The sequence below is a fragment of the Astatotilapia calliptera genome, chromosome 12 (assembly GCF_900246225.1).
Source record: "Astatotilapia calliptera chromosome 12, fAstCal1.2, whole genome shotgun sequence".
NCBI classification, from domain to species: domain Eukaryota; kingdom Metazoa; phylum Chordata; class Actinopteri; order Cichliformes; family Cichlidae; genus Astatotilapia; species Astatotilapia calliptera.
Window position 1 is genome coordinate 10,520,278 of NC_039313.1, and position 27,536 is coordinate 10,547,813.

General features: G+C 40.9%; 2 protein-coding genes across 5 annotated transcripts in view; one reads left to right on the top strand and one right to left on the bottom strand.

Annotated features, from left to right (window-relative positions):
• Nucleotides 1–14,469, top strand: part of ikbkb (inhibitor of nuclear factor kappa B kinase subunit beta) — a 37,997-nt gene extending 23,528 nt beyond the window's left edge. For both annotated transcript variants that reach the window (XM_026187511.1, XM_026187512.1), the window contains exons 6-22: nucleotides 1,857–1,945; nucleotides 3,309–3,398; nucleotides 3,483–3,607; nucleotides 5,822–5,929; nucleotides 6,011–6,140; nucleotides 6,362–6,556; nucleotides 6,658–6,772; nucleotides 6,918–7,041; nucleotides 7,128–7,279; nucleotides 8,715–8,776; nucleotides 8,865–8,965; nucleotides 9,070–9,119; nucleotides 9,234–9,333; nucleotides 10,550–10,697; nucleotides 12,740–12,828; nucleotides 13,127–13,220; nucleotides 13,330–14,469. In XM_026187511.1, coding sequence (XP_026043296.1) covers nucleotides 1,857–1,945; nucleotides 3,309–3,398; nucleotides 3,483–3,607; nucleotides 5,822–5,929; nucleotides 6,011–6,140; nucleotides 6,362–6,556; nucleotides 6,658–6,772; nucleotides 6,918–7,041; nucleotides 7,128–7,279; nucleotides 8,715–8,776; nucleotides 8,865–8,965; nucleotides 9,070–9,119; nucleotides 9,234–9,333; nucleotides 10,550–10,697; nucleotides 12,740–12,828; nucleotides 13,127–13,220; nucleotides 13,330–13,389 — 1,832 coding nt within the window. In that variant the 3' untranslated portion in view covers nucleotides 13,390–14,469. The remainder of the gene's footprint in view (nucleotides 1–1,856; nucleotides 1,946–3,308; nucleotides 3,399–3,482; nucleotides 3,608–5,821; nucleotides 5,930–6,010; nucleotides 6,141–6,361; nucleotides 6,557–6,657; nucleotides 6,773–6,917; nucleotides 7,042–7,127; nucleotides 7,280–8,714; nucleotides 8,777–8,864; nucleotides 8,966–9,069; nucleotides 9,120–9,233; nucleotides 9,334–10,549; nucleotides 10,698–12,739; nucleotides 12,829–13,126; nucleotides 13,221–13,329) is intronic.
• Nucleotides 14,470–15,271: 802 nt separating this feature from the next.
• Nucleotides 15,272–26,401, bottom strand: vdac3 (voltage-dependent anion channel 3). 3 transcript variants are annotated; one of them, XM_026187790.1, is made up of 11 exons: nucleotides 26,287–26,401; nucleotides 21,770–21,885; nucleotides 20,402–20,473; nucleotides 20,090–20,139; nucleotides 19,601–19,603; nucleotides 18,978–19,130; nucleotides 18,389–18,441; nucleotides 18,080–18,307; nucleotides 17,836–17,986; nucleotides 16,339–16,396; nucleotides 15,272–16,222 (listed from the first exon to the last, which is right to left on the bottom strand). In XM_026187790.1, the coding sequence occupies exons 2-11, from the start codon at nucleotides 21,879–21,881 to the stop codon at nucleotides 16,131–16,133; spliced, it is 972 nt and encodes a 323-aa protein (XP_026043575.1). In that variant the 5' UTR covers nucleotides 21,882–21,885; nucleotides 26,287–26,401; the 3' UTR covers nucleotides 15,272–16,130. The 3 variants fall into 3 exon arrangements, with proteins under 3 accessions (XP_026043575.1, XP_026043577.1, XP_026043576.1); XM_026187792.1 differs by lacking the exon at nucleotides 21,770–21,885 and having other exon boundaries at nucleotides 26,287–26,400; XM_026187791.1 differs by lacking the exon at nucleotides 19,601–19,603 and having other exon boundaries at nucleotides 26,287–26,400.
• Nucleotides 26,402–27,536: the final 1,135 nt, after the last annotated feature.

Genomic DNA, 27,536 nt, shown 5'->3' on the forward strand with positions numbered 1-27,536 from the left:
TATACGATTACAAAATCGATCATCGACCTACGGCCTAGAGCGTCCTGGTGCCACGTGCACTTATGGACACTCTTATGTTCGAACAGGGTGTTCGTTATGGCCAAACTGTGGTTAGCACAGAAGTACAATAACAGAGCACCGCTCGGGTTCAGATCAGGGAGGCCGTTCCTCCCAATCACGCCCCTCCAGGTCTCGCTGTCGTTACCCACGTGAGCATTGAAGTCTCCCAGCAGGACAACAGAGTCTCCAGGTGGAGCACCCCCCCCCCCCCCCCCCCCCCCCCCCAGGGACTCTAAGAAGGCTGGGTACTCTGAACTGCCACTCGGCGCATAAGCGCAGATGACAGTCAGGACCCGTTCCCCGACCCTAAGGCGCAGGGAACAAACCCTCTCGTCCACCGGGAAAAACCCCAACGTACCGGCAGCAAGCCGAGGTGATATTAGGATACCCACCCCAGCCCGCCGCCTCTCACCAGGGGCAACTCCAGACTGAGACAGAGTCCAGCCCCTCTCCAGGAGACTGGTTCCAGAGCCCAAGCCATGCGTAGAGGTGAGCCCGACTATATCTAGCCGGTACCTCTCAACCTCACGCACTAACTCAGGCTCCTTCCCCACCAGAGAGGTGACATTCCATGTCCCTATTGCCAGTCTTGGCAGCCAGGGGTCAGTCCGCCAGGGCCTCCGCTCCTGGCCGCCACCCGACACACAATGCACCCGACCCCTATGGCGCCTCCTGCGGGTGGTGGGCCTGCGGGAGGATGGGCCCATGTCTCCTCTTCGGGCTGTGCCCGGCCGGGCCCCATGGACTAAGGCCCGGCCACCAGACGCTCGCCCTCGGGCACCCTCCCCGGGCCTGGTTCCAGGGCGGGGCCCCGGTAACCCTATCCCGGGCAGGGTAAACTGTTCCCTCGGTGTCCTTTTCATAAGGGTCTTATGAATCGCTCTTTGTCTGGTCCCTCACCCAGGGCCAATTTGCCATGGGAGACCCTACCAGGGGGCAAAAGCCCCCAGACAACATAGCCCCTGGGATCCCTGGGACACACAAACCCCTCCAATACAATTTTACTTGTTCAATAACTCCAATGAAAATCTCCCAAAAAGGCACTAGCTCTAAGTTACCCACAAAAGTAAGACCAAGGGGAAAGAAGATAAAGTCGCTTTTGGAACCAACCTCACCAAACGTTACTCCTCGCTTCACTTTTCAGTCCTGGAGGTTGTTGTGTAGTGAAGAAAACTGCATATCAGCAGGGCGTGTGTAGGAATGAAATTCACTAGAACTTTTCCACTAAAGAGGAAAGTAGCTTTTAGGAAGTTTGCATTACGTAAAAATAATGTGCCTCAAACCCAGTCCCAGGGGGTCACAGGCTAGTGTACTCCCAGTGCTGGTCCCAAGCCCAGATAAATGGGAGGACCATGTCAGGAAGTGGAAGAATCTGTACCAGGTCATATAAGGAGATTCATTCGCGGTGGAAACCCCTCGGGGAAATAAAGGTACTTTGGGCTGCTCCCTTATGTACACAGTTTGGACCTCAGCACCTGAGAAACACAGTTTTGTGATTGGAATTATCTGTTATCACTTTTCATATGCACAAGTATGAATATACACTTTTAATGTCTTTAATATAATAATGTTAATTGACGTAATACCAACTAAAAGCCTTTCAGTTTTCATTATAGTTCTGTCTTCCATACAGCACTGTACTCTTACATATAAAAGTGAACCATGAGCCTCTGATAAACTTACTAACATTCCTCTATATCGTCACGTGCTGTGCTTTTTTCCATCAGCTGTAATGCATGCAACTACAGTTTTACATTCTTACTTAATTGTGACTGTTGTTGCTTTTTGTCCCACAGCTTCAGCTTTAACCTACCTCCATAAGAAGAGGATCATTCACAGGGATCTGAAACCAGAAAACATTGTGCTGCAGCAGGGAGAGAAGAGAGTGAGTTAAAGACCCAGTGAAGCCCTTTGGTGGGATAAATACACCCAAACCACATTAAAGAGGCTTTTTGCCTCTATGTGGTTTGTATTGAATTAGTACAAAACACTTGCCTCTGTTATGTGCATTTATCCTTGTACTGAATATTTAATGTGGAAAGTCCATTTTTATACTTGAACTTGGAGTTACAAGGAACCTTTGGGATCGCCCTACTGCTTAGCTTCCTCTACGGGCCTCTCTTTTATTTTGTCCATTATGTAATAAATCATTGCTTGTTATCCTCCTCCGCCTCTGCAAAAGGGTACAGGAAAGTCAAGAATGTTATATAACCGAGGGCAGACATATTAAAGATGTTATAGATGCATGTTTATGCAAAGACTATTGTTTATAGAATCCAAGCCAAATTTAAGTTGGCTCGGATTCTGTTAAGTTTATAGATTTGCATGAACACTTGTTTTCCTCATGCATGGTAGAGAAACTGTAAAATTGGAATACAGGCTTGGTTTATGGCTTGGAAGTTATTAAGGTACAAGTTGTTGATTTTTCTCACTCATGTAGTCACTCAGCATTTAAAGGAACATTTCAGCATTTTGGGAAATATATTTATATTCTTTCTGTCAGAGAGTTAGATGAGGAGTTTAATGCTGCACTCATATCTTTGTATTAAATATGACGCCAGCTGGCTCATAATACTAGAAATGAGGGGAAACGGGAACCCTAGCTCTGTTGGATACTAAGAAAATCACCACTAACGATCATGTTATACATTGTTGATCCCAAAAGATATACAGTATCAACATTAATTTGCAGTTCTGTGAAGGTTGCATGACTATTTCTCGGATTTGAGCACTTATCAGACAGCTGCATATGAATGTGCTAATGATGCAAAAAGAAAAGCTTAATAACTTTCATTAAACCTTGAGTGGAGCTATCATGCTTTTCCCTTTTGTTTGGCATACATGTACTGTTACATTGGTGGACGCTGGTGTTAAACATGGGCAAATGAAATTATGAAGTCAGTGTCTGTAAAAGTAATTTCTGTGATCTGAACACTCCATTTTGCTCTGTAATACAAGAAAGAGAGGGTATACCTTTATTATGGACCATGTCAGGCCCACCCACCTACATCCTGTTTAAACCTTCTGTTTTTAAGGAAGCAGTGAATGAACAAAAGGTTTGCCTTAAATGTTTCAAACAGTGGATGATCTGTTTACGATAAAGAAGTGTTATTTTGAACTGTGAATCATACAAAGGAACTCTACAAGAGTTCAAGAATAAAACGTATGTAGCCGTCTGTCTGTAATTTTAAGAACAAATGATTCTAACTAATAACACTTTTCTTCTTTCCCCTCACTCCTAATCTCAGTTGATCCACAAGATTATAGATCTCGGCTATGCTAAAGAGTTGGACCAGAGCAGTCTTTGCACATCATTTGTGGGAACCCTGCAGTACTTAGTAAGTACTAACAGCTAAAACTGTTACAGCACCCTCCTCATCACATTAGCTGAACCTTAATGCTTTTTCTTTCACTTCTTTCAGGCTCCAGAGCTCATAGAAAGGCAGAGGTACACGGTCACTGTGGACTACTGGAGCTTTGGGACTTTGGTGTTTGAGTGTATCGCAGGATTTCGGCCTTTCCTGCCAACGTGGCAACCTGTTCCCTGGTATTGCCACATTTGAAATGCTCCTATATCTGAAGTTGTCATTTGTTCTATATTTGCATCAGTTAAAATAAGAAAGCGTCCAGAAAATGTTCACTATTTCAGCTTAATATACAGTGGGGCAAAAAAGTATTTAGTCAGCCACCGATTGTGCAAGTTCCCCCACTTAAAATGATGACAGAGGTCAGTAATTTGCACCAGAGGTACACTTCAACTGTGAGAGACAGAATGTGAAAAAAAAATCAATGAATTCACATGGTAGGATTTGTAAAGAATTTATTCGTAAATCAGGGTGGAAAATAAGTATTTGGTCACTTCAAACAAGGAAAATCTCTGGCTCTCACAGACCTGTAACGTCTTCTGTAAGACGCTTTTCTGTCCCCCACTCGTTACCTGTATGAATGGCACCTGTTTGAACTCATCATCTGTTTAAAAGACACCTGTCCACAGCCTCAAACAGTCAGACTCCAAACTCCGCCATGGCCAAGACCAAAGAGCTTTCAAAGGACACCAGGAAAAGTATTGTAGACCTGCACCACACTGGGAAGAGTGAATCTACAATAGGCAAGCAGCTTGGTGTGAAAAAATCAACTGTGGGAGCAATCATCAGAAAATGGAAGACATACAAGACCACTGATAATCTCCCTCGATCTGGGGCTCCACGCAAGATCTCATCCAGTGGGGTCAAAATGATCATGAGAACGGTGAGCAAAGATCCCAGAACCACACGGGGGGACCTGGTGAATGACCTGCAGAGAGCTGGGACCAAAGTAACAAAGGTCACCATCAGTAACACACTACAACGGCAGGGAATCAAATCCCGCAGTGCCAGACGTGTTCCGCTGCTGAAGCCAGTGCATGTCCAGACCCGTCTGAAGTTTGCCAGAGAGCACATGGATGATACAGCAGAGGATTGGGAGAATGTCATGTGGTCAGATGAAACCAAAGTAGAACTTTTTGGTATAAACTCAACTCGTCGTGTTTGGAGGAAGAAGAATACTGAGTTGCATCCCAAGAACACCATACCTACTGTGAAGCATGGGGGTGGAAACATCATGCTATGGGGCTGTTTTTCTGCCAAGGGGACAGGACGACTGATCCGTGTTAAGGACAGAATGAATGGGGCCATGTATCGTGAGATTTTGAGCCAAAACCTCCTTCCATCAGATGAAACGAGGCTGGGTCTTCCAACATGACAATGATCCAAAACACACCGCCCGGGCAACAAAGGAGTGTCTCCGTAAGAAGCATTTGAAAGTCCTGGAGTGGCCTAGCCAGTCTCCAGACCTCAACCCCATAGAAAATCTGTGGCGGGAGTTGAAAGTCTGTGTTGCTCGGCGACAGCCCCAAAACATCACTGGTCTCGAGAAGATCTGCATGGAGGAATGGGCCAAAATACCAGCTACTGTGTGTGCAAACCTGGTAAAGACCTATAGTAAACGTTTGACCTCTGTTATTGCCAACAAAGGTTATGTTACAAAGTATTGAGTTGTATTTTTGTTATTGACCAAATACTTATTTTCCACCCTGATTTACGAATAAATTCTTCACAAATCCTACCATGTGAATTCATGGATTTTTTTTTTCACATTCTGTCTCTCACAGTTGAAGTGTACCTCTGGTGCAAATTACTGACCTCTGTCATCATTTTAGGTGGGGGAACTTGCACAATCGGTGGCTGACTAAATACTTTTTTGCCCCACTGTATATAATATGACCAATTAATCTCAAATCAAAAGAAAAAGAACTTGGAAACAATGGAAGGAAATTTTAAAACAACAAACCTGCAGAACCAGCCTATCATTCCTTTTTAGTCTTTATTTCGGCAGTCTGGGTCCATACTCGAGCTTAATAACTTAAACAATGTTGTTATCTAGGGTTAAGCAATGATAAGCTTTGTTGCAGATAAATATTATTTTTCCGTAACAAGATTTTAACACAGTGAATATAAAAATAAGTAACAGTTGTCCAAGAATTGCAGGATGTCACTTGTGCCAATACCAGTGCGGCTTGTTTCTCACTCTTGCGATGAATGAATAACATGAAACTCTAGGGATGTCTGCTAAATAGAGAGGAAAAATACTCTTCCCATTGCTGGAAAACCTAAGTGTTAGTGTCCAGTTGCAACCAAAGTGAAGATAAAATAGAAAAAGTACTGCACTTTTAAGAGAATAAAATATTAAACTAAATTGTATACAATTGATTTTTATGTTTTAGGCACAACAAACTCAGGCAGAAGCTGGACAATATTATTATTGTCTACGAGGACCTCACTGGGGACGTCCGCTTTTCCGAACACATCCCTCAGCCCAACAACCTCAACAGGTATGTTCATACAGGACAGACACATGAAAGTGCTGGATTTAAACTCATGTATCTCAGTCTAATGCAATAACTGTTTGGCAGTCTGTTATTAGAGAAGATGGAGAGGTGGCTGAAGCTGATGTTAAAGTGGTCTCCTCAGGAGAGAGGCAAAGACCCCAGTGCTACCCCCAGCGACTGCTTCTCCCAGCTGGAGCTCTTATTGCAAATCAAGGTTAACAGAGAAATTAATTGATTTATTTGACTGATTTATACAACAGTGTCCCTGCATTACATAAATAACCTCAGGGACTCATAATAGTGCTATAATTAAAGGAAACTTCTGCTCAAATTTTACAGGATGTGAATCTTTAAAAAAATAATACTACTAATAATAAATTTATGTAACATTCACTTGTTTAGTCTTATGCTTTTGGATCTCCTCTGTTCCCTCAGCTGGTTCATGTCTTGAACATGTCGTCTGCAAAGATTCTCACTTATTCAGTATCCGATGATGAGACGGTGGCCAACCTGCAGCTAAGAATAGAAAAGGACAGCAACATCCCTGCAGCCAATCAGGAGCTGCTGCTCGAGGCGGGGTTGGCCTTGGAGCCTCATGCTTTGGCCACACAGTGCGCCGTAGATTACGCAGTAATTTCCAACAAAACAAAAGCACACTCCTTTCACAGAATATTCTACATGTGACTATGAAAATGTATTGATTTGTTGCTTTTGTTAATGTTTGTCTTTAGGAGATAGATGGGAGAAGAACAGACTTTCCTCTGGTTTTCCTCTTTGATCGTTCCTCTTGTGTTTATGAACCTCAGTTTGCTCCCCGAACTCTCCCTGAAAATATCCGCTTTGTCCGTAAGTCCAAAGATAAAACCTATTTTATCTTATGATATGATTGTGATTGTGTCATTTCTGTTGCTTTCACTTTGTTTCAATTTTACAACCACTCATATGTGAGTCTATCCTTCTGTCTCTCTTTTTTTCCTCTCTTTTTTCCTAGAAACCGACCCTAACTACGTTCTGGCTTACAGCCCTCTGAGGAGGACTTGTGGCCAAGCGTGGCACACCATCCGCTCTCTCAAGGAAGACTGGCAAAGACTGCAGCAGGGGCAGAAAGCTGCCATGTAAGATGTACACCAGCGCACATGCAAATCTCGTAAACATGCTTCTATTTATTTAAAAAAAAAACATCTTATCCTTTTTCTTTCAGCATGAGTCTGCTGAGACACAACTCTTCACTGTCCAAACAGAAGAATGAGATGGTGTCCATGTACCAGAGACTCATTGCCAAACTGGATTTTTTTACCACCAGCCTTCACATAGACATGGATAAATACCAGGAGCAGACAGCCACAGGGATCGGTACTGTTACAATATTATGTTGGTAGATAGTAGCAACTTTACACTGCCACTACCAGGACTGCATTAATCTATCCTTAAAGATGCACCTTCTTTTTTAACTCTCTTTATGAACAGTCAGATTTAAGATAAGGAATGTATTATAATTACTAGCAGAAATGCTATAACTGGTATTGGTCAATAGAACATTGACATTATATTTTTATTTATTTACAATTATTTATAATTGATACTTTCAGACAGCTAATAAATATAAGTATCTGATAATGTGAATTTATAGTAAGAATAGACCGTGGATTCATACATTGTCAGATATATCATCCTTACATGTTCTTTCACTTAAGCTATTCAGGATAAGCATATCCCAGCTGTCATGGGACAAAAGGCAGAGTACACCGAGTCTTCTGCAGGCCTGCAGACTGTGCCATTGCACTGATAGAAACAACCATGGTGGTGCACCACCATGCTCTGTTAGGCTAAAGATACTAGACGTTACTGCTGTTTGACTGATTAGCACCTCTTCGGAGGTTTTTTTTTCCAAAAACACGAAATTGTCCACTTATACTTGTGACAAGTTTTTACAATCCACATAAAGGTTTTGTTATCCAGTTAATTTCTGTTGAATACAGGTAGTGGAAATAAGCTTCATACATACAGGGCGTGCCCTTAGGGAGCTCGGTCATTCAAGAAGGGCTTAGATTAAAGCTAATACTCCTCCACATCGAAAGGCGGTTGGGGGTGAGGTGTTTCAGGCGTGTCTGGGAGAAGTCCTGGGACACAGCTGGATTGGAAACAACTCAATGTCCCCAGGTAGTGATACCTGGTTTAGCGGCAGAAAATGAATGGAAAGATAAAATTGACCAGTCAACAACTAATGAGAGCATAAACATCCAGAAATTTAGTTTCAGTTATTTGACTTTAACAGGAATTAAATTAATATTTTGGACAACAGTGGTTAATTGTAGTAACACAGCAGAATTTTTTTACTTGTAATTTCAGGGTTTTGTTGGGAACACGATGATCATATTGGAATGTTGTGGGGATGTGTCCCCTTCAGTGTGCGTATCCATTGCATGTATTGAACCTGGAGCTTGGTGGTGTCTATAAATGTCTCACTGTCTCCAAAGAGATATTATCAGTGAGATATTATGCAGACACGTTACACTTGTAATGAAAGCTGAGTTTAAGGATCGGTATACTCCGACCCATGAGTACTCTATGCTTAAGTAATCATGCAATAATGTAGTACAGAGTATTCAGGGCTGGGAATGTCAGTATTCTGGCGTCACAGCGGGTGTGAGATAGTCTGCAGTTATTTATGGCTTAATTTGGTTGTCTGTGGCTTTTACCTCAGGGGGAAACATTTATCCAAACTTGTCTGTCTAGAACAATGCAGTTTGCCACTAACTAATGACTAATGTCTTCTTACATTTTTTAGCATCAGACAAACTGCTGGGTGTGTGGAGAGAGATGGAGCAAACTGCTGTCAGCTGTGGTCAGGTAGATTTGACTTTTTCTCTCTGTGCATGTGTGCATAAAGAGTATTTATGTGTGTTTCAATAAGACTGAAACGTGTGGCTGTTTCTAGGTTAAGGTGAGTGAGTTGGAGGAGGAAATGATGCAGCTGCAGCCAGACATAGTGGATGTGCAGCGGCAGCCATGGAGGAGTGGAGAAGCCTTGGATACACTGTAAGTTTGAACCAAGCTTTATTGTAAAAAGAAATACATAAAAATAACAAAAGTGACTTCTCTGTGATCTTGTATCCTGCTCTCCTCCCCTCTTTGTTCCTCAGTGAAGGAAAAGCCATGGAGCTGTTCCGAAAACTCAGAGAGAAGCCCAGAGGTTTGGACTATTCATGCTTCAGTTCACTTTTTATTTAACAGCGGTCACAGCATCTCCTTGTGAAAATAAACCTCCTTTGACATTGTTTCAGTTTTCTTCCTTTTCCTTCCACAGACCAGAGGTGTTCAGGAGACAGTCAGGAGGTGGTGCGTCTAGTGGTTCAGGCTGTGCAGTTCTATGAGAAGAAGCTCAGAGATTTCTACACACACCTCAGGTAGTCAAACACATTTTTAAATCATTAAACAATATGCACTGGTGAGCTTTCATTTGGAAACTTTTGCTGTTAAACTCAAGATCCATTATTTGGTGTTGAAGAGCAAAGTTGGTATCAGTTTTCAAGGATACTCATCATCAGGCTGGGAAAACACAAAGGCATTCCCAAGCCAGCTGAGCAATATAATCTCTCCAGGGTGCTGTGTGTTTGGTTCCCCTCCTCGTGGGACATGCCCAGAACACCTCACCAAGGAGGCATCCTTGTCGGATGCCCGAAACACCACAACTGGCTCCTTCTGATGTGGAGGAGTGGTGGTTCTAGTCTGAGCCCCTTCCAGATGGCCGAACTCGTCACCCTATCCCTAAGGGAGAGGCCAGGCACTCTTCAGAGAAAGCTCATTTCCGCCCCTTGTATCCGCAATCTGGTTCTTTCGGTTACCTCGAGCTGACAACCCTAGGTGAGGGTAGGGATGTAGATTGACCAGAAAATCGAAAAGGCTTTGCTTTCACGCTTAGCTCTTACTTCACCACGACGTACCAATACAGTGTCCACATCACTCCAGCCAAAGCACCAATCTCCCACTCCTATTTTTTCCAAAAATATTCTGCATTACTTTACATAATCCCAACCATTGGTGGCTGTCAAACTGGACCCATGCAAAAGTACAGATGAAATAATGTTTAATGATGAATCAGTACTGTGAAGCCTTCTGGTGCTATGGCAGTCACTATGTTTCCATGAAGCCCAACACTACGACCAGAATTCTAGCAGAATAAAAATGTTCCACAAACTCAGCTCAATGAGAAAAAATGATGTCAAAGTGATCAAAATTTACAGTTTATGAAAACTGGTTTCAAACCTTAAACCTTTTTATAAACCAATCAGAAGAATAGCTGTTTCATGTGAGGAAAAACTGATTACACTCAAGCTGTTTTGCTTGTGCACATAAATGGGGATGTGTGCCAAGCGTGGCAGCTTCTCAGTTTAATTTGAATACAAACTCTCGCGTAATTAAAGAATCAACAGGAGCTCAGCAGTGACACCTACTGTGCTGAACAGCTGATACACATAAATATTTGGGGTATTTATCAAGCAAAAAGACAAATACACTACATATTCGTCATTTTCATGCATGCTCTATGTTCCAGTTATATGTGTCAGCACGTTAGCTACACGGGTGCTTCACCTTCAAATTCTGTTTTTATGTGTTATGCAGTAAGACTGCACTGTGCCGCCAGCGTGTGATGGAGTTACTGCCAAAGGTGGAGGGCGTGGTCCAGAAAATGGCGGAAAGCGAACAAGTGCTGATGAGTCTGCAGGAGAGACGACAGAGGGAGCTGTGGAACCTGCTCAAAGTCGCCTGTGTGAGCAAAAATGACCTGTTCACAAACACAAAGACACTTCCAATTCTGATCATAAGATAAGATAAGATAACTCTTTATTGTCATTGCACAGTCATACATAGTACAGTAGTACAATGAAATTGGAAAACTGTCCTACGTCGGCACTACATATAACACAACACGACACGATATGACACATCACAACGCAACAAACAACACAACACAGTATATTAACGTAGTATAAAAAAGAAGAATAAGTGTATGTGTATTGCACACTGTTATTATTGCACAATAATTATTATTGCACCTTGTTATAAATATAAATATTATTATTGTTATTGTTTTAAACATTGTTACCTCCCCCCTAAAAAAGTCCAGGGAGGTAGCCAGTCAGGTGAGCTATTTGCATTGATCAGGGCTATTGCCCTGTTGTAAAAGCTGTCCTTGAGTCTATTTGTTCGGGACCTCAGCAGCCTGAACCTCCTGCCAGACGGCAGCAGCTTAAACACCCGGTGTCCTGGGTGTGTGCAGTCCCGTAGGATGCTGCGTGCCCTCTTGAGACAGCGAGTGCTGTACAGGTCCTTCAGGGAGGAAGAGGATGTCCAATGATTTTTTGGGCCATATTGATGACCCTCTGAGGGCAGGGATAGCTCAGTAGGTAGAGTGGTTGCCCCATGATCGGAAGGTCGGGGGTTCGATTCCCCTTAACAGCTACCCTGAGGTACCCCTGAGCAAGGTACCGTCCCTACACACTGCTCCCCGGGCGCCCAATGGCTGCCCACTGCTTCACTGAGTGAATGGGTTAAATGCAGAGAGCAATTTCCCCACGGGGCTCAATAAAGTACAATAATGTACACACTTTCTTCTTCTTCTTCTTCTCTGGAGTGCCTTTCTGTGTGCTGTGGTGCAGCTGGAGAACCACACACCGATGCAATATGTCAGCACACTTTCAATGGAGCAGCGGTAGAAGACGGTCAGCAGCTCCTTCTTCAGGTCCATTTTTCTGAGGATTCTCAGAAAGTGGAGACGCTGTTGGGCCTTCTTTAAGACCGCAGAGGTGATAGAGCTCCATTGGAGGTCTGTGTCTATGTGCACACCCAGAAACTTGAAACTGGAGACCCTTTCCACGCACTCCCCGTTGATGCTGACAGGCTGCAGCTCGGACTTCCTCCTTCTGAAGTCAACTACCAGTTCTTTTGTCTTGGTGGTATTGAGGTCCAGGTTGTTGTCTACACACCAATCTGACAGCCTCTGAACTTCAGCTCTGTACGCAGTCTCATCTCCCCCTGAGATGAGCCCCACCACGGTGGTATCATCTGCAAACTTGATGACTGTGTTGTCTGGGTGGGAACTAACACAGTCATGTGTGTACAGAGTGTACAGTAGGGGACTCAGTACACTCACATACATATAGACTCATATACACTCACCAGCCGCTTCATTAGGTGCACTTTGCTAAAGCTGATTTAGAATTACATTTTGAGAAACACTGGAGATTTTGGTCCATGTTGACATGAAAGCGTCACACACAGAGTTGATGCAGATTTGTCAGCTCCTCATGATCCGTGATGTGAATCTGGAATTCTGAGATTTTATTATGTTCAGTAAATAAATTTGAAATGATTTGAGCTTTGTGATATGATGCATTATCCTGTCTGAAACAACATACTCAGGTAGACTGTGGCATTTAAACAATGCTCTGCTGATGCTGTGCCAAGATAATATCCCAACACCGTTACCCCACCAACAGCACCAGCAAGCCTGACACGTTCAAAGTTCCTTAAATCACCGTTCTTATTCATTCTGATGCTCAGTTTAAACTTCAGTAGGTTGTCTTACACAAGCCTAAATGCAATGAGTTGCTGCCGTGTGATTGGCTGTGACTTATTTATGTTAACGTCAGTTGAATAGTTGTACTTAACAAAGTAAGCACACAAAATACAATTTGCTTACAGTTGTAGCCAGTAGTATATGTGTAATTTCTGTCTACTGTGATTATCAAGAGTGTTACATTTACTTTATCAGCTAATATTGACTAAAGTCCATCATCTTGTCTTACATAGAGTAAAGTTCGCAGTCCAGTGAGTGGGAGTCCTGATGGATTACGTACCCCGTCGTCAGTACTCACTCCCAGACACAGCTTACAACAACTGTGAGTGCACTCTCTCTCTCTCTCACTCACACACACACGTGAGTACTGGGATGTGAGGGTAGGCGTCCATTCAGACCCTAAAATTAATGATTGTAATATTGTTGAGGTGGTGTAGGCTTACGTTTATTTTTACATGCCTATACATGATGACTAACCAAAAGAATTTTAAACTAATTATATATTGTGGGATTTTGTTTAAAGACAACTTTTCAGAACATCTCAGATAGCACAGACACATAACAGGAATCCTAACAAAGTCGTCAGAGGAATGCATGAATAACTTTGGGTGTGTTTGCAGTGATGAGTCTCTTGTGGAGGAGAGCAGGACATTTGAGAGCCGCCTTCAGAGTTTGCTGCACGACACCATCCAGGAATCTGAGAGCAGTATGGAGGTGTGCAAACAGATGCATAGCAGCTGCATGGAAGTGTTTTGTGATTATTTTTTTTTTTTTAATTTTTTTATTGTTTAACTAAAACAATTGCCTTTTGTTTTTGTCCTAGATGCTGAGGGAGTGGACGTGGCTGCGTGGAGGCCAGGATTTCTCCAGTGACCTCTCATAAACTGAGTTTCCATCTTTGCAGATATGTAGTACTCTGCTGCCTCTGTGTGGATGGGCTGTCAAATTACACGTGGGATGTATGACGACAGTCTGAAGTGAACGTGTAGCAGTTTAAAAAAAAAATCAGTGAGATCGCTAACACCTTATTGGCTTTGTGAAAAAGAATAATTAAATCTATGTTCAGGATTAATGTCAGAGAGATTAATTGGAGTGTCATCTTTCATCTTAAACAGAACATTCTGGCTGTAATTCCAGTAAAGATTAAAATCTTAATATCATATTACATATTTGTACATTCCTATAGGCTTATGGTTTATGAAGCACCTTGCACAGTTCTGACCCAATATCTGCATACAGCATGATTATTGTAAATAATCTTTTGCTGGATTTGTAAGACGATCTCTTTCTTAGTTTAAGAACTAATTTTGTTTCATCGTGATTGTTGGTCTTTGGAAACCACAGATGTTATTCTTAACAAATGTGTGCCTTGAGCTGCGTGTTCATATCTGGAACACTACTTTTTATTGCAGGTTTTATTTGGTTTAAGGGTGTGATTTAGAATTGAAAAGAGGTCTGTTTTAACCGTTTGCTCAGTAACTGTATGAATGTGTTTTTAAACCCACTTATGAATGCATGGGGAAATGAGGAATATCTTCAATAAGAGGAACATGTATCAAATGCAGCACAGTCCAGTATGCCACGAATAACTGCAAGTGTTTTGTTTATACTGTTGAATTGTTTTGACATGCTGGGTATGGCAATATTTTATACATTTTTTTAATCATTACCTTGAAACAATGAAAAAGAAGTTAAATGTGTGAATTTATCAAAACTGTGAATTACCACAAAACTAACATATTACTCTGGTCTGGTGTTTTGGCCTCATCGCAATTGTTTCCACATTTTTCTTCTCGTTTTCATCTTAAGCCCAACAATTAGAGGTAATACTGTAAAGATCACACAAGGTGATGCTTATTATCAAGTATCTCGGAATTATTTTGTGTACAGACTTTATGCTGTTAAGATTGTAAAAATGTCAAACAAAATTAAATCTTGACTCTGGTAAGCAGGTTTAATGTGACCTGGTGTTTTCTTTGCTTCATTTCCAAATAATTTGTTTGGACACGAGGACGCTGATGGCCTTGACTGTTTTATTGCGATTAAGAAAAATAATATACAGAATTAGTGCTTGTAGTACTCTGCCATCCCATGATTCATTAGGCTGTAGAACTTTTAGCAGCAATAATTTGTAACCTAGTAATGCGGGTATTCCATCTTACTTCCTTTAGTAATCTTTTTCTATACAATTGTCTCACTCACATTCTTGAGGAACTGAGGTTTGCAAAACATTTGTTTTTGCACAGCTCTCTGTGCATAGATCTCTACTTTGACTCTTTTAAATCATTGTCTCCTTGAATGACTATTTCAGCCAAGCTTTGGCTCTGAGGTTCTCACGTGTGACTCTAGAATACTTTGTTAGACACAGGTTTATTCAACTTGACTGCAAGGTTCCCAGATCCTGTGGCTGCACCTCAAGCTCAATTCATCACCCTCCAACTGCTGTGCTCGACAGTTATGAGGCGTTTGTGTTGATATGTTGCGTTTCGTTTTCCCCAAATGTAGTGTTGTGGGCAAACATCTCAACTTTGGTCTTACTGGTCCAAAGGATATTGTTCTAGGAGTCTTGTGGTCTGTTCTGAAGTCACTTTGCAAACTTATGTGCCACCAAGAGCAGAGGATACAGGGCTGCAGAGTACTGTGAAAACAATTTTTCACATGACTAACATCAGTAGGGTGGGGGGGGGAAAAAAAAAAAAAAAAAACACACAAAAAAAAACACAAAAAAAAACAAAACAAGAAACCAAGCCAAAACCCACTACAAATCTGTTTTAAAGTCTTTATTTCATTCAATAAAGCCAGTTTGAGGTCCTAACTGATGGCTAACTTCCTATACAAAGCACAGCACAGGTAAAGTGAAATGTAGTGCTCAAGGTTTAACAGTTACAGGACATAAAACATGACAAAAACAAAGAGGTCATATAGAGATCCTAATTTTTTGACCAAACAAAACCTGAAAACAAAACTTTTAGGTAACCAAGGGCTCACAGTGTTTAACTGTTTTATTTAGGTGGAAACAAAAGCAATCCACTCAGACACATGACCCGTTTTTTCCTGCTTATTTCTCTCTAGCCTCTATTGCATCAGTTGTAAATATGACAATGAAAAGTCTAAAATAAAAAAATAAAAAAAATAAAATAAAATAAAAAAAACCTTAGCATTTAAAGCGTGCAACAAAACTACAATATACCAAAACAAGCACCCTCTAACAATCTCACTGATGTCTAAATCCTAGAGTATCTGAACAAAACCTGCCTGAATAACACAGAATGACAGGGTGCTTCAGACATGCTATTAAAAGTGCACTTTGTCTGGCCAAAGCAGCCGAGAAGTAGCACAGTATTTAGAGAATGGGGTATTTGAATAAACTGGCTGCGAGACTGTATGCAGTACTCTGGTAATATATGCTAAAAACTGATGTGTGGGTCATGTCAATAACACTGTGAAATCCTTGCTTTAGAATTACAGTACTAGAGGTCTTAGAGGCTGTTTGGAGTTTCAGGGTTAAGGCCAAAGTGTGTGTCTCAGAGGGAAGATTTGTTGATGCGTTGCTGAGTGGGGCCATAGTGGTGTAGTCTTCTCCTTTGTTTGCTTTCCTCTCCTCTTGCCACTCCTGTTCAATCCTTACGCCTCCAGCTCGAAACCGAGGCCGATTTTGTGTCCACCGGCGTTCACGTTCTTCCCGTCGATCAGAGCAGAGAGGGTGAGCTTCACTCCTGCAGGAAAGAGCGTCACATTGTATCATGTAACCATACAGATGCTCTTTAGGCTGTTATCACAGAATACATGTTTTTTTTTTGTTTTGTTTTTTTAAAGAAGTCAAACGGCTAACCTGGCCTGAGTGTTTGTGTGTATCCAACTCCAACGAGACAGGCGTTGTTAACCTTGGCCTGTGAGGAGAAACAGATCATCAGGTGAGTTAGTCATAAACACTGCATTAGGAGAGTATATGGAGTAGGTTACATAATATGGAGTTTATCATAAATATGAATATCAATCAGCCTCAGGCTGTAAGATAATGATGTTTGAGAAGCACACAGCTGTAGGGATGACTCAGTAGGCAGCTGGTTCCACATTCAAATATTTGAACAACTATTGAATGGATGCTCATAAAAAGAATGGTATCCAGTGACTTCCTCCAGCATGCATTTTAGAGTTGTATAAATCTCTTGATGATTCTGGGACGGGTTAAAACACGTTTATCCTTTTTGTCATTGAACTTTTTTGGTAAAAAATAAGTATGGATCGTAATTTTTTTTTGTTAATTGTAACTTATTAACAACAATATAAACATTTTTTGTGAGCCTGGTGTGATCAACCAACAGATGAAGACTTTAAGCGGCACCCCTTTGCTCACAGAAAAGCAAGGATGCAGTAAATAAATAAATAAATGCATTTAGGTAAATCCATGAGTTAATTCATGCTAATAAAAATCTGTTCAGTGGTCTTTGTGATTATCAAAATATCTGAAGTCTAGCAGGAGGTATCTTTAGAGCATTCACATTTTGCTTAATCATATCCCTATTCCCTAAAAAAAATCCCTTATTTTATTGTCAAATATCATTTATTTCAACTCAGCTTACTGAGTTTGCTTCTTAACTCATTATTTACACAGTCCACCCAATGCTTATATAATAAATACAATTTTATTTGCATAGCACCTTTCAAGATTTAAAAAAAAAAAAAAAAAAAAAAAGATCACAAAAAGCTTCAGACCTTCTCAGACCACTAAGTCCACAGATCTCAAGCTCAAAGGAGAGAGTTCCAGAGTCTGGACACCACCGTTACAAAAGCTCTGTCACCTTTCGTTTTCAGCCTCATATGCTTACTACCCAATATTATTGTGCCAAAACAGTAACTACCATAGTGGGCATACTGCAACACATGCATTCATAAATTTTCTTAGCTGCTGGAGCATATCACAGCTGTCACTGAGCACATGGCAGAGTACAACCAGTCTGCAGGGCCAATGCAGAAACAGACAACCACTTACACCTTCAGCCAATTTAGCAACACCAACTAAACTAACATGCATGTCTTTGGACTGTCGAAGGAAGCTGGAATATCCAGAGACAACGCATGCACAGACATAAATAACAGGGAATCTCAATAGAGAACCTCCCAAGCTAGACAGCAGATTTGAACCCACAACCTTTTTGTTATGCAGATCTAACCACTGCAGCACTGTGCCACCTCTGAGTACAGTTGTACATTTAACTCAAACCTCCAGCAGAGTCCCACAAAAGTTATAGCGTGATTAGCTAGCAGTGAAAATGTATCATTTATTTATGTATGTTAGACGTGTGCAGGATGTTTTGTCAGTTCTCACAGAGAGGGATGCATCCTTATCCAGCTGGTATTTGGCTCCAAGTCCAAAGCGTGTGTTATTGCTGCCTGCTGTCCAGGCTAGGTTGACTGCTGTTTCCAGGTTGCTGTTCACCTTTTGGTAAATGGAGCCACCGAACTCCGTGCCATCATTACTGAAATACAACACCAAACACAATTTAAGAACTGAGGGGAAAAAACAAAAACAACAAAACCCCTAAACTTTGTGCTATGCTGTAGTGACTCACACGCTGGTATGAAGTTGGAAGTCACCAGTCTTGTATCCAAGGGCAAAGTTGTTCTTGACAAGTTTAGATTTGGCAGTGTCGAAAGCCATCTGGTAACCAGCCAGCCAGCCCTCGAAGCCAAGCACAGCCGCTGTGTGGACAGTGGGGCCGGCCATGTCGAAGTCCAGGTCACAGCCCACATTCACAAAGTCCCGCTTGTAGCTGGTCTTCAGTTTGGCACTCTTCTTGCTAAAGATCGTAATTATTAGACACATGTCCTATTGAGAACATTTATTAAAAACCCTGAGAACATCAGAGCGTTACTCTTACCCAGTGTTCGGCACAAATGACGTGTCCAGACCGAGCTTCAGGCCGTTGGCCAGCTACAGACAGACAGAAGACTTAATACATTAAGTACTGAAGTATTAGCCACCACATATTATTAAACCTTTCCTTATTTTCTGTCATACGTATATGTTTTAAAGAGGTAGGTACTTATCACCATCATCCAAACACTCAAAACTATGTTTTTTTTCCTACTCTTTGATGTCAATGAGAGCAGATGTCTATAATATTATCATCACAGACACAAAGCTTTAATCGTGAGCCACACACTTGCTATCCAAATTTCTTGTCATGAGGAGCAACCCATTAGTAATAATAATATTATTTTTTCTTAAAAAATAAAAATATAATTCTGGCAGCTCAGCCTCCCAGTAGATGCACCTATGGTATGAATTTCAAAATTTGCCTAGTTCTTAAGATATCACATTCACAATATTTTCAGAAAACATGACCTCTGACCTCTAACCTTGAGGCAGAGGTCAATGAGATTTAAACACATCTGAGGTTTTTAGTAGATACACCAATGCTATTTTGCCCCCCCCAATAAATAAAATTCCTGTTTGTTTGACTTCACCTGGTCCTCCAACGTGATTTCTGTTGTAAGAATGTTGTCAGTGTTCCACTTCTGGTTGAAGGTGAGCCCCAGATCTTTCATTTTGTACTTTGTCTCCAGGTGGCCTCCAGACCTCCCTGTATCTGTGTTGTTGGAGCCAGAAGTGGTGAACTCCTGTAGGAGAGACGGATCGAGTAATGAGGGGAAGATGGAAGATGAGGTGGAAGGGAAAGTAGAAAGAGACATCAGAGCACAGCTAAAGACACTAGAGGCCGGGGGGAAACGGAGACAGGGATAACAAGCATTATGTTTTTGGCTTTTCCTCTGCCAAACAATCCCTCACAGGGTTGCATGACTGGTTATTCAAATAAATAAATAAATAAAAATCTAGACCTTTAAGATGGAGAAGTGAGCTGGGAAGGTAAACTGAGGACTGTGAGGGAGAGGCTGGTCATGAGTGTTTAACGATCAGTGCTATTACAGCTGCGGTTGGGGTAATGCTGTCACTTAGGTGAGCCGTTACTGCAAAGAAATAGTTGGCAGAAAGCCTGCACACAAACACACACTGCTATCACTCTTGCACCCTGCAGTGCACCTGTGTTTAATGATTACATATGCACACACACTCACTCTCCCACTCTTACCATCTGACAGGAGCATCCAAAGAAGAAGCAGAGAAAAGAGAAAACAGAGGAAGTTAGGGAAAACCACAGTCTACATGTGACAGTTTGACTGCTTGCTGGGAAAATGAAAACCAGAGCTACAAAAAGTAAAAGTGGATGTCTTTTCAGTGCTTTTTGAGTGAGGCTTAAAGCTGGATCAGATTTGGAAAACTATGCAAGAGCTCATTTGTGGTTTTACTATGGTAACCGGTTTATGGCAACACAGATACATGGCACGTTTTGGTGAAACTCTTTCCCTTCGTGACAGAACATGCTGCTTCAGAGGAGAGAGTAAGGAATAAACTCATTCGACAGAGTGTTTCTCTGCTGACTCTGTATGTAGAGGCACGTCAGGCACTCTGACATGAAGACCTCCAAAGCCGTGAGTCAGACCTTTGCTCTACATCTAAGTGCTTAGAAAGACGTTTGAAACTAAATTTAAACGCATCCAGTGACAACAGTAATACTTACAACTCCACTTTGAGACTTGGTCTTAACATCTAGCTTCAATATTCCATAGCCTGTGGAAAAGAAATTAGGATATTAAAAAAAAAATAAAATAAAAAAAATAAAATAAAAAAATACATATATATTACAAGGAAGGGCAGTAAAAATTATCTCTTTGCACTGGCCAGAAGAACAATAGACACCTGCAGCACAGAGCACACAAAGCATTCTCTGAAAATCAGTCCTGCACCATAGTTTGAGCCCAAACAGCTTCAGTATGATAGCAACAGAAGAGCAGCAGTTACATATGCATGTTAAGTAGATTTCTTCACTTACCGAAGCCTTTACTGAAGATGTCTTTGGCAGATTTTCCCAGATCCGAGTATGCAGGAGGGACAGCCATTGTGCCTGAGGAAAGAAATGTACCAATAGTTTAATCACAGCAGTGACACACATACACCCACACATGTGCACTTTTTATGTAAAGAGATATTCCAGCAATTTAGAAATACACTTTTACAACACTGGTGAAATTGCAAGATTTAAGAGTCTGTCCAGCAGAGCACTAAATATGCACATTTCCAGCTTTCCAGTTTGGGTTAAAGTACAAATCTGTTGGATCACACATTTGCCTTTCATATCTCAACCTCTGAAACATTTGTGCCATGTAGAATAGCACAATATGAGCTTTCAATCGTTACTGAAGCACATATTGTGTAGTTTTTCAACAAAGATTAAATGGATACAGAAACAATAGCAGAGTGTCCCTTTAAAAAATTAAAAATAAAATAAATCAAGATGCTAACACAAAATGAATTTTAAAGCTCTGCACTGGAAGCTGTGCTTTGCAATGCAAATAGCACTTCTGAGGCCACACACACGCTGACAGCACCGCCAACAGCATTTTCGATCAACCATCTACTCACCAACAATCATTACACATCAATACAAGCCAGTAGGGGGGCTGTCTGGGTGCTGGTTATAGCCCCTCTCCTCCCCCTCTATCTTCCACAGAAACCCTATTGATTGCCTAGCAGCAGTACATGAGCAAGCAGCAGAGGTTGTTAAACCAATGAAACTGTTTCCCTAGTTTAGGAGGACAGTATACAAGTCTTATTTTTGCAATAACTGTTGCAGAATGAACAAAAATAGCATCATTACTGGGAACAAATATCAACATAGCATATTTTTTTTGCAGACTGCGGCCAGGTCACTGCAGCAGAGCCAGCACAAGCAGTGGCTGGTTTGGTTAGTCAGCAACTACCACTCCTGCACACCACTGCACTGTAGTGTAGTGTTTCAGAGGCATCAGTGTCCCCTGGGTCAGTGTGCACGTGTCTGCGAAGAAGACAGCCTTGGCATTGACTTATATCCTATAAGTGTTTAATAAGTGTTTAATATTTTACTACCAGCACACCTTTTTGTGGCTCCTGCACCCCTCACCTAACTGGTCTCTTCTACAGAAGATGGGAAATGCAGCTAACACGTGCATGACTAAGCCACTGCAGACAGATCAAATACTGTCACTTGGGGGGGAAAAAGGGAAAAAAAAAAAAAAGAAAAAAAAAAAAGATAACTGAAAGCAGATGAAAACCGCTTAGACACAAAGACCCCTTCTCTCCCTGTAATGAAACCAACATGCAATCCAGGGACCCTGATGATAATCCATCTGTGTTTTTACATGTAACCCCCAACACCACTCACCATGTCCCTTTGGTGCGTGGCTCTGACACGTCACACAGTGGTCTTTGTTTTCTGCATGTTTGCCTTTTCCTGGCATGTCCTGCTGCAGTACAATCCCAACATTCTGTGCCATGACTCTTCAGAGGGAGAAGTAAAAGCAGGGACAATGGGAAACTTTTGGCAAGAAGTCCTTCGCCACTTTAATTAACAGCATCATCACACAATACAAACTCTTGTTTGAAAGTGGTTCACAACATGTTACAGCTACTGTAGCCATACCTAACTTATGTAAACCAGAGCACTCTGTGCACTGCATGCAAACCTGGCCTGTGTGTAGACGTGAAAAGACCTTTTGAAATACTTTTTCCTCCATCCCGCACACAAAAGTACAGAAAAACAGAACAAATCATGAAAGTAAATCACATTGATAAATATGCACTTTAATGCCAGGTTCCTTAAAGTCTGGCGCATCACCTACAGAGATTTATATTTACAATAACCCCTCTCCAAATCCAAATGGGGAAAAGATGCTTAAACAGATGAACTCAATGTGTGCACCAAAGCCCAGTTGAAGAAAGTGTGAATAATGCAAAGCAACTTAACAGAGTCCGGGGGGAATAGCAAATGCAGTAGGCACCAACTTTTCTTTTAGGCTGATATGGCCAACTTTGTGATAAATCCAATAGGAAAAGTCTTTTTTTTTGGTGTTATGTGACAAATGAATGTTCAATATTCACTCATTCTCCTCTAGCTTTCTAATATTTTCATTGTGTCCTTTTTTTTAATAGATCAAGGCAAGAGTAACCCAAGTTTAAGTGTTCATTAAGGCGTTTGTCACATAGATTTAAAATAAGTTCAGAGATAAGCGGGTGTTAAACACAGGGTGCTTGGTTTATGTAAACATGTAATTTGTTGTTGTTCTGGTTTACGTGCTGAAAATGGGTTTTTTTTGTGTATGTTATGTTAGACTTGTACATAGTTAAACATATATGGATCAAATAATGCTGAATTCTGGATATGGATTTGTAAGCAATGAAATTTGAAATAAGGGGGAAGGAACAGGAAAAGTGTAAACTTCATCCGACTCCTTTTCGAACATACATTCTGTAGAAATAGATATATACATGAAAACTTGATGATTTTTAAGTTTTGTTTTTTCCTCTTGTTATTTCAATTATATTTGCATGTTGGAAATAAAATGATATCTATTTTCTATCAACCCCCGAGTTAAAACGTTGACTCTTAAACTAAAAAATAACCTCTCCAACTTTTGGATAAATAAAGCTTGCGTTAGGGCTGCACGATTTTGCATAAAATGAGAATCACGATTTTTTTGGCTTAGAATTGAGATCACGATTCTCTCACGATTTTCTTTTCAATATAAATATTTATTGCACTTATTAACTGCACATCAACTTCGTAACAGTTGAAACTGAACATAAAAACAATAAATAAACATAAAAACAACAAATGTCTGACGTTTTGTTGCTGCCGCAAAATGTTGTACTGCTTGAAATTCCGTCTCCACCGTTGCTCGACACTGCGTGTATAGAGCAGGTAGTGCAACAATAGAAAAATAGTTGCGGGATGGCACTGTGCAGCGTTTGTCTAGGGTGTTGATTATTTTCCTAAATCCCTCGTTTTGCACAGTGTTGATCGGAGCCATATCTTTGGTCAGGTGATAAGTGATAGCCTCCGTAATTTCTTTGTGCCTGCGGTAGTTCGACGGGTATAGGGAAGCGCTGTATAAGGTTCCCGTTATTGATGTTTGGGTGGTTGTCCGGGACGGATTTTCTCCTGTCACTTTGCTCTCCGTTGTTTTTTCCCTGCTAATTTTAGCATCACACGGCATAGCTTCTGTATCACGTGGTATAAGGCTCCACCCTTGTCATTTGTTGAGCAGGAAGAGTGAGCGCTTGATTTCATGCAGATTACATCCCGGATCAAAATGCAGTACAATCGTCGTCATCTTTTTTTTTTCTTTTTTTTAAAAAAAAAAATCGTTGTCATTTGGAAATGAGATCGCACATAAGTATGAATCGAGATCGCGATTTTCTAACGATTAATCGTGCAGCCCTAGCTTGCGTTATCTTAAGATTGTCATCATTTTCACATAATACAAATCCATCACCTGTGGTCTCAATATTCATTTCCCAGACACTCAGCAACTACATGCAATTCCCAATCTGTCTTTGTCATTCCACCCGACAGACAATCCTTCTCCACTCTCTATCCCCTCACCCCCCCACCCCCCACCCCACTTAGTTTCCTCACCAAGTCGCAGCTCTAAATTTAGCCCATGTGAACATGACACTGAATTACATGTGACTTGGCTTTTAACATGTGTCCTCCTCCAGGTTCAGCCTATTAAGATCCCTATTTTTTTTTTTTTAAGTACCAGCACAGTGTGTTTATGCACAAACACCTGCCACTCATCGTATTACTTACAATGCGCATACGTAATTATATGCAAGCTGTAGCCAGGTGATAGACTGGAGTAAGCGCAAAGGTCAAGATGACCCCACATAAATGACATGGACGTATTTGAACACAAACAAAATGTTAAATGACTTAAAAATCCATAGAACTGTCCAACGCAACGTGCTTTTAGTACATACTGCTCAATTTGCAAGCAGCACAAATTCCCAATGTTTATAATAATAATAATAATAATAATAATAATAATAATAATAATAATAGATTGCATTTATATAGCACTTTTCGAGACCCTCAAAGCACTTTACAATTGCACTATTCAGTCACTCTCACATTGACACACTGGTGGAGGCAAGCTACAGTTGTAGCCACAGCTGACTTGGGACAGACTGACAGAAGCGAGGCTGCCATATCGAGCCATCGGCCCCTCTGGTCATCACCAGTAGGCGGTAGATGAAGTGTCTTGGTCAAGGACACAACGACCAAGACTGACAGAGCATGGGATCGAATCGGTAACCTTCCGGTTACAAGATGAACCTCCCAACGACCTAAACCACAGTCGCCCCGATGTTGCACAGCTGACTAATTTGAGTATTGTTTCTTCTCTTAAATACACTGTGAAATATAAAAACATCTAAATATCTAATCTGAGTCCAGATTAACTGTGGAGAAGAGCAACTTATATATATTACATATGTTTAACCCCTCAAGTTGAACTGGCATCGTCTGCAGGATTAAAAGAAAGGAATAATTCTGACATTCGCATCCAATAACAAGCCATAAAAGGGTGTCAAATATGCAATTAGGCAGTTGCACAACTCTAGCATAGCGTACAGATAACCAAACCAAGAGTGTGTGTGTGTGTGTGTGTGTGTGTGTGTGTGTACCATAATGTAGGGAATGTTTGTGAGAGATAAGGTGAAGTGCAGTGAAGTTATAGCTTAAACGTAAAGTGAAATATGCAGCTCTGTCCTGCATTAGAGTCACTTTTAATGGGTGTTTTAATGTGTACAGTGACAACAAAAAGACTTCTGCTGTGTGTAAGCATGTGTTTATAAGTAGCCTTAGTTTATACAATGCTTGCATCATCCAATAGGGCCTTAATAAACCTTTTTACAGTGACACAATAAGGTATTTAAAGGCCATCTTTATAGTTTCCAGCAGTGCTTTTCACTATCTAGTTAACAACTTAAGTTAAATACATCACTAGACTTTGCACCAGCTCCTGCTACATGTGCTGCAGAAAGTGCTGAGATAGGTGTGAACCACGTTTTCTGAACTACTCTGCTAAACACACCATGTGAGGACACCATTTCTAAATTAACCCAGTTATGCTTTTTATTTCTACATAACACACACCGATGCCAATAACAATGAACAGCAATGATTATCAAAATATCGGCTGATAGCACTTTCACTGATTGCTTTATCCAAATAACCTAATAAAACTGTGTCTCTCTAGGCCATTGGCAAGGATAAGATTCTATAATTGAACAGGAAGGAAAGTCTGAACAACAAGTTACAATCAATGACAAAAGATAGCGGTGCTAGTTGTTAATGTTCTTTTGTGTTTCTCAACAAACACACAGATAAGACGTTTAAAATAGATTTATGGTCTCCCGTCCCCCGGTCCTTAGCGAACATGCTCATGGCCAGATGCGTCCACCCTTTCATATACATCTCCTTTTTTTTGTTTTTTTTAAAAAGCACAATCTCTACTTTAAGTTGTGTATTTCAAATGTTGCAGCACAACAGTGCAATAAATCGCACTTATTATCGCTCATAAAAATTTGTTTTGTTGTTTTCGCTGCATGCCGTCAACACTCGTGGTAAGTTTTGGGAAGAGGGCTAAACTTCAGTTTTTCGAGGATGTTTTATGATAGTTAATTTTGGCTAACTATGGGAACACACAGGCCCGAACTGGCATTAAAACCTTGGCATAGCCGTCTGCGGTGGCTACTCCCACCCATGTGTGACTCATATCTCACTAAAAATCAAGCGGTTGTTGACAACAACTACCAATGCAGGAAAAAAAATCGCAAAACAGTACCTTAAAAATAAAATATAATAAGGGACTTGCAAAAGAATCTTGCTTAGCTTACCTTTAGTTTTGTAGCGGAGTGTTGCAGAGTTTCAAAGGACTGCTCACTGCAGCGGAGCACAGTGAAGAAAAAAGCAGAGGGAACCAGACTGAGCAGGCGCAGGTCAGACCTCCAGCAGAGGGCGGGGCCGTTGTGCAAGTGACGTTGGGCACCAAATCTCTCTTTTATTATAAAATGTTTGCAATATGCACATTGTGTCCATGACGCACACAGGCCTAATCATTCATTAGAGAATAAATTAATGCCCAGCAGCATTTGAAATAGAGAAAAATATGTTGATATGTTGAAAAATGTAACTAAGAGGTCTGAGAGGTTAGTAATTCCAGTGTATATAAGAGTCTAAAAATATTTAAACACGGCCATCTTCATACATTAAGAGAAAATGGAGGGGAGAAAGGATATATAATGCATGAGAGAGAATAGACAATAATTTAGAGATTTCAGTGTAAATGTACCAGCTCACAGAAATAGAGGGACTTTGGTTGGAAGAATCTGATAAGATTTAATGCTTTATTACACCTCTCTCAGAAATAACGCGATACTTCAACCCCACTCCCCACCCACCCTTTCTGCTGAAACCCAAAATCCAAAACCCAAAGTACAAACTGCTACGATGTTTTGTTTTGTTTTTCCTTTTATTAAAGACTATTGGACACATGGTGATCTGTGTGGTCTTTAATTGTGGAATTCCCTGAGAAAGTACGATTATATGTTTCTGAGTATATACCTTCAGAATGGAGATCTGGGTGCTAAAAATACTGTTACTGAGAAATGGATATTATTACAGGAGAACCCAGTGCACATGGACGGAACTCACAAAGGGCATGTATAAAATGGAGATCACAACAAAACGTTTCATTTATCCATCCAAATAATTTGTTTTATACTGGCGAAATTTAGTCTGTTCTTGGCAATTATTATTATAACAATAATAATAATGAAAACATCTAAAAAAGAAACAGGGAAGAAAATCATGTCATATTTGGTGAAAACGGCATGTGGCTTTATTATAGTACTCTGTTTATATAAGTGTATACTATATTAGAAAATTAGGGTTGCTACACTGAATAATTGTTTCTATAATTCCACAAACACTAACCTTTCATATTTTTGTTAAAGTTCATGGACTCCAGTAACAAAGAAATGTGGTAAACATACTCTCAGTACAAGTACCTTAGTGAAAAGTTTTATTCTCTGTAGTGCTGGAAAAAAGGGGAGAATAATAACTGTGAAACTGCTATATTTACTAG